This window comes from Andrographis paniculata, unplaced genomic scaffold (assembly GCF_009805555.1).
Source record: "Andrographis paniculata isolate CXL003 unplaced genomic scaffold, ASM980555v1 Contig53END, whole genome shotgun sequence".
NCBI lineage: Eukaryota > Viridiplantae > Streptophyta > Magnoliopsida > Lamiales > Acanthaceae > Andrographis > Andrographis paniculata.
The window spans coordinates 3,656,763-3,663,714 of NW_026137588.1; the positions used below are offsets into that span (position 1 = coordinate 3,656,763).

The 6,952-nt window shown below is 31.7% G+C and overlaps 1 protein-coding gene across 3 annotated transcripts; it reads right to left on the minus strand.

Annotated features, from left to right (window-relative positions):
- Positions 1-3,110: 3,110 nt before the first annotated feature.
- LOC127255342 (beta-caryophyllene synthase-like) lies at positions 3,111-6,269 on the minus strand. 3 transcript variants are annotated; one of them, XM_051280841.1, is made up of 7 exons: positions 6,096-6,269; positions 5,732-6,002; positions 5,122-5,497; positions 4,818-5,036; positions 4,365-4,455; positions 3,969-4,217; positions 3,111-3,529 (listed from the first exon to the last, which is right to left on the minus strand). In XM_051280841.1, exons 1-7 carry the CDS (start codon positions 6,207-6,209, stop codon positions 3,248-3,250), a joined length of 1,602 nt encoding a protein of 533 aa, XP_051136798.1. In that variant the 5' UTR covers positions 6,210-6,269; the 3' UTR covers positions 3,111-3,247. The 3 variants fall into 3 exon arrangements, with proteins under 3 accessions (XP_051136798.1, XP_051136799.1, XP_051136797.1); XM_051280842.1 differs by having other exon boundaries at positions 4,317-4,455; positions 5,122-5,443; positions 6,096-6,268; XM_051280840.1 differs by having other exon boundaries at positions 4,317-4,455; positions 6,096-6,266.
- Between the last annotated feature and the right edge of the window lie 683 nt (positions 6,270-6,952).

Genomic DNA, 6,952 nt, shown 5'->3' on the forward strand with positions numbered 1-6,952 from the left:
TTTGAATGCGTTATGGTAATGGGACAACAGGTTGTCACTTTTGAGGTGATGTAGCATATGATGATAACAGACTAAAAAAATGAGAAACAAACACTTCTATTATGAGGAGTAAGGAACACCTATACTCCAAATCTCAAATCTCATTTATAGAGTAAAAGTCTGGTGAACAGAAAAGGCGTTCAATAGAAAATGTACGCCACGATCTCAAAGGATCAAAGTCATAACAATCAACACATGAATCAACAGTTGAGGAAAGCACCGTGTTCACACCGGAACACTTACAAACCTTAACCGTTGAATAAGAGAGAAGAACAAACTGAAGGTTTAACAATACAACCAATATATGTAGCAATCTTCAGTAGTATCGATTGCCTCTGTGGTGCTTTCCTTTTATTCTCGTTCACCAGAATCACACAGCCTTAAGCCATTCCAAATTGAACCAATAACCTGCGGAGAGAGACGAAGTGATAGAAAACTAGCAAAACAATGTGAGAGTAGTCAAGCAAGACCAATGAAGAGCAAATCGATACGGAGATCGATTCTAGTGCGAATGAGATGAGGCGGAGTGAAGCGATTCAAATAACCGCGTGTAAAAGTGCACAAGTGAACGAACAGTGTATGGAAGAGTGAGTAATGAAGATGAAGTAGTTCGCTGTGCACTGTGTGTGGATGCGAGTGAATGAATGAAGTCGAAGATGATAGTGAATAGTGCACTATGTGTGAGAGGCGAAAGTGTATGGCAGAGAAGTGAATATGGATTCGTACTAGGGCACAACGAGGAAGATGTGAAGTGAGAGTGAAAGTGTGTGTATGTATTAAAGGATATAGATATAGATATACATATATATATGGATCAGATCCAGAAATTTGGGCCAAGCCCATCACCAGTGCGGCCCAAGAGGAGTAGCTTGTTAACATATGAGCAGGCTACGTTGTTAGCACAAAAGGTACACTTTATACATTTTTGTTTTCTTGGAAACTAACATGCTAGTTTCTAGTTTCTAGAAATTTATGGATTTTTAAGATTAAATCTGTATGTATTTAATTCAGTTTCCACCAAATGCCTCGACTGGAGAAGTAAGCAGGCAGCTCCAGCCAAGGAAGAGGGTGAGCCCATAAACTCTGCTGTTAGTATTCTTCGTATATAACTTTTTGACTGTTTTTGATTGTTTGTGCAGATTGATTTTTACTTGTATTTCACCTCATTTCATTTGGTTGGCTTCTTTTTAGATTATTAACTAGCTTCAATATTTAAATTGCGTTTGCTTTTCATTTATAAAATTTTTATTGGCCACATTTTAGGGTTTTAAAATATACATATGTATTATGTATTTATTATTTATTTTTATTTTATTTTTTGGTCTGACTTTCGATGCCAATTTATTTTTTACTTTATTTTATTTTCTGATACCAAATAAATAATTTTATTTATTTATTTATTTTATAGTAGTCGGTGACAAGATATATTTTATTTATTATTAATTATGTTTGACGCCAATTCATCACCTACTATTTTTTTCCTAATAAGAAATGACACCACAATAGGTGATACAAAGTTATTTCTTTTATTTATGGTGAGGACAGTGGTATTTGGCACCACAACTCGGGCTCTTATTATTGTTATGTATTCTTTTTTATCTTCTACTAATAGTTCATATAGGAGTATGAACGATTTTCCAAAATATAATATATTGTAGACTTCAGGGCAACTCCAACCCACTGCATTTCCCACCCCCAAATTCCCCCCCATTTCCCACTTCATATTTGGAGTAACACTGTACACTCCACTCCATTTTTGGAGTGGAGTTTGTGTGGTATTTTGTGGTATTTGTATATTTTTGTTATTTTTTTGGGATATATTGTGTAATTATATTTTTTTGAAAAATTATGTATAATTTTATTTTTTGAAAAGTGATATAATTTTATTTTTTAAAAATAATGTATAATTTTATTTTTTTAAAAGTGATATATAATTTTACCTTTCGAAAAGTGTTATATAATTATATAGTTTTTTGAAAATAAAATTTAATTATATATATTTGGGTTATATTGTAAAAATAAATTAAAGTTGTGGTGTAATTTATAAATATAAAAAGTTATGTAAAATAATAAAACGTTATGTAAAATAATATAAAAGAGGATATATATGGAATATACTTTTTAGAGTAAATAATTGAAGTTTATGGTTGTAATAAAATTACTATAGATCAACTGCAATTTTTACTGTGCAACTGCAAAAATGAAGGAATGAGTTGGAGATGGTCTTATTAACTCATAAAATAATATTCTCTCTTTCAGTCAAATTTATTCTCACTTTTAATTTTCGTCATTCTGTTAAATTTACCATATTACTATATTTGAGAAAGTAAAAAAGTCAATTTAATTATTATGGTTTGTTCAACATTTATTTACCACAAATGCAACTAACTTTAATTATCAACTAAATTTTCAAAAATGTCCTTTTGTACCTTTATAGTTTTTCTATTTTTTAATAAAATATTTATTTTTCTTAATTTTTGTGCCAAGCCCAAATAGGCTAAATACGATGGATGGACGGAGAGAGAGTATAATGTATATACTTTATCTACTCACAAAATGTTAAAAATTTAATACAAAATATTATTTTTTATATTAAAAATACAATTCTTCGTATCTAAATGGTGAGAATATATGCAAATCATATAACGTATCTTTTTATATATTTTTATCCAATTAGTTAATAAAGGGTAAATTATTTTTTAGTCACTTGATTGAACTGTTTTATCGTTATAATCCATTGATTGAACTACTTTATCATTTTAGAGTCTGTTGCAAACTAATTTGGTAAGTGAAAATTATTAGCAGTTTTAGTGCTTCGGTGCTGGAGATACCTGAGTAGCACCCGCATGGCTCACCGGAGGCCACGCGTCCGCTAGTTTAGCTACACTTGGCGGACACTGGATTTTTTTTTCTTTTTTTTTTGTAATTTTTTAAAATTTATTTATTTTGTATTTGGTCCAAATAAAAAAAAAAAGACTATATAAATTTAGAAAAAAATCCGGGTGTGACTTGGCGGACACATGGCCTTCGGCGAGTTACACGGGTTCCCCGTAGTCATCTCCGACGCCGGATGAATAAAACTACAAACATTTTTTATTTATGAAACTAGTTTGCAACAGATTTCAATACAGAACTAAAATAATAAAATAACCCATTACAATTATGGAAATAAAAAACAGCTTATCATTTACTAAAATATGTTATTAAATTAGGTAACTACTGGTTGAAGTAGCACAGATTCTATAGCCTCCTTGGTCTTAATTTTGGAATTGGTGTATCCATCCCCATCCTTGTAGATAAGATGAATGACACGTGCTGAGTTAGCTATGGGTGTAAGTATCGGCAAGAAAGTCGGTGTCGGATAAAGACATTCTTGATTTATGTCCTTCCAAGCTGCCTTAACTTGTTTCTTAAGTTCATCAAATGCTTCCTCTTCTGTGGCGCCTTTCTCATTCATGTAGCATTCTACTGCTGATAGTTTCGTTTCAAACTGCACAAAAACACATTCATTTCTCACCATGTTGTTTATGTTCGAGAAAATTGCAAACATTCCTAATTATTACTTTTGTTTTTTTATTTATTATGTTGGCAAAATTTATATCCTATATGTTTTTAAAAATTGTTATTTCTGTTATCCGGCCGCGCGTCATGTTCACACAATAGCTGTTCCACGTGCGGTCATGCACGACTGGAGGACAAAAGTGACGATTTTTGCAAATGTGATAAATATATTTTTTCAACGAGATAAATAGAAAGACAAAAGTGATAATTGAGTACAGATTAACGATAGTTTTATACAATTTTTTCGTTTATGATCACTTTATCCATATATATTTGTAGGTTTAACACATGCTTAGATAAGAATTTAGATTCAATCTGAATGAAGTGAAATAGAAATAGAAACTTGTAATTAATACTGCATAATTTACCTCATAGCCAGCCATATCATCCATCAATCTAGCAATTAGCGACGTTGCACGAACTATCAATGCTTCGCTTGAAACCCAATGGATGTCTTCTTTCGAAACTAAACCTCCCATGCCAAGTAAGGATGTTACAGCCACCATCATATAGCCCGCAGATGGAACTCCAACCTTCATGTATTCTTCTAGTGTTGGAATTACACCCTTGAACAATCTTTCAGCCTCTTTAAAGTATGCTTGCACCAATTTTTTGATCTACAAGTGTTTATTTTTTTTATTATGTCCCAAAATTAGATCAGTCTCAACAAGTATAGTAATCAACTGTAGTTCTACACACAATATATATATACTTACCTCTTCTTTTGCATAGTTTGTAAATGTTGCACTATCTTCTACACTTACCAATTCTTCGATCTCTTGGTAGACATTTAAAAGTGCTTGATAACATGTTTTCATGTAGGGAGGTAGTTTCTCCATTGCAGTTGTATCCCACCTAAATAAAAGTTATATATTTCATTTATTGTTTCAGTCAAACTTCTCTAGTGTGCAAACTCAAACCTATGTTTATCATGTCCACATATATATAAGGACTTTGCTTATAATACATTTGTTTTGGAAAATCAGCCCCATACTCTATCGCGAGGCTTCCTCATATTTTAAAATACATTGCACAGAATTTCTTAAAAGTTGCATGAGATTCCACCATATTTTCGTAAAGATTGCAAAGAATCGCCTAAAAAACAGAGATTTTTGTATAATATTTTCGAAAACGTACACGAGGAAGTCTCACGTAAAATTTATAAGGAATAATGGTGCAGATGTTTTTAAACCATAAGTGAGTTATGGTGTATTTACCTTGTGATTGCTTCAGTGAACTCTTGGAGTTCATCCAATGTTCCATGGACATCATAAATATCATCGATGGTAGAAGCCAACATAATCACTTTGGACAATATAATCCTCCCAACCTGAAATTGGGGCTCAAAATACAGTCCCAAAATCCAAAAATAGCACTCTACCATCCTATCTCTTGCAAATGGTAATTTATTTTTAAAGTCTAAAGCTTTCCACCACCTACGCACAAAGTAAATTAAATCAGTAACTCAATATTTTTTAGTCGTCGATAATTAATTGCTAGGAGTACTTATGAATCCTTAACCTTGTAAGATCACTTATCTCTTTCTGGTGCATCTTCTGGAGAAGATTGAAGTCCAACTTTGCAAAGGCTAGAAGCAACTCATTACGACATTCATCTTGTTGATACATTCGAATGAACTTCATGGTGTGCAGTCGATTCAAACTCTTGTGGATTGGGGTTTCTATGGCTTCTTTGACTCGCGCAGCAAGAGGACTATTGCCAATCTTGGAGACTATGGACTCAAGATGAGATGATGCAAAGTCTTGTGCTAGGTCGAGGATTTCCTCTCCATGTATTCCATATTGCGCTGCTTCATACAAGCTCAGGATCCCTTGTACATTGTCTGCCAGTGAGTCATTAAATTTCCCTTCCTCGTTCATGAATACTTCCAACACATCTATTACATACACACACGTTAAGATATATATTTATAATATATATTGTATTTATAGTATTTGTAGGATTCTTAGTTTATTTAGACGATTTTTAACTATTATAAATATATACAAGTTTTTATGATTGAAATAGAAAATTTCAGTTTTATATTCCAACAATATATATATATATATATATATATGTGATCATGCTGATTAAAGCTCGTCCTTTGTAAATATAAAACTTTTATTCTTACCGGATGAGATCTTGTGTCCTTGTTGGCGGAGTAAGCGGAAGCAAAGAGAAATGGCATAAACATCATTGTTGTAGCCTTGTATGTAACTCTCATAGACAATCTTTAAGGATTCATCAATGTCTTTCTCGAAATGGTAGGCCACTCCCAGGCGTTGTAGTGCATCAATGAGCTCTAGTTTCTGCAGTGTATCGTTTGGTGTTGCAGCCAATAGTTTCTTCACTTCCTCCTTCAGTTTCTGAAGCTCCTCCTCTTCGTTGCCGCTTGAACTCTCCTGCTCAATGTGTATGTATAATTTGTTAAGGTAAGAGCCATTAAAATGAATCAACATGTGACACAGCTTGAAAATAACAGCTATATATATTACCACATGAGTATTAGGACCGTATGATAGAAACTTGTCTCCCCAAATGGTTGGGTGATATGTGACAGATCGACGAACATTCTCCAAATTATGAACTGCTAATGCATGCATTTCCATGTATCTTTAGATTTTTTTGGATATGTTTCTTCTCTCTTTCTTGTGTATTTTTGGGTTTATATAAAGAAGTGGTTTTGTTTGGGAATGTTTTTAGGGTCTTTATGTGTGTTTGTTTGGACGGCTTTTTGATTTAGGTCTTACTATCTCAAAATATATTTTTTCTTTCAAACAATATCAAATCAAATGGAGTATTATTTTTTATTTATTCTACTCTATTAAAATTTAAATTTATATTCAAAATATGACCATCAAACTGTTTTAATTCAAAATTTTAATATTCAAAACTCAAACTATAAAACATAACCCTACAAATAATGATCATTTACAGTAAAAAAAAATTCAAATATAAAAATTAAATCCATACTGAAAAGAAACAAATAAAGATTGAATTGAAAATTTTTATACCCCTTCGTTTCGGTGCAAAGTTGTCATTTTATTTTTGCGTTATTGCACTTGATATTTAAAAATATCGTTATATTTGAATAATTTATTTTACAACTGTTATTTTATTTGTATTATTTGACACTAATAAATATATTTTTGTTTTTTTTTCTCTTCATTTATACGGTATTGATATAATAATTAATATTTAAATATCAATATTTAAAAAGCTAATAGCAACCTTCTTGGCAGATGGAGGGTGTATAATATTTAAATTTACATTTAACATTGAAGTTATTGTTGCTAAACAGGAGAAGAATAAATAATACTTCCTCTGTCATGGATATTTTGTCCGCTTTACT

Coding starts and splice junctions, on each gene's coding strand:
- LOC127255342 (XM_051280840.1), bottom strand. CDS start 6,209: ATGGAAATGCATGCATTAGCAGTTCATAATTTGGAGAATGTTCGTCGA. Junction 4,456..4,817: donor TTCACTGAAGCAATCACAAG/GTAAATACACCA, acceptor ACTTTTATTTAG/GTGGGATACAACTGCAATGG. Junction 4,218..4,316: donor CAAACTATGCAAAAGAAGAG/GTAAGTATATAT, acceptor AAACACTTGTAG/ATCAAAAAATTGGTGCAAGC.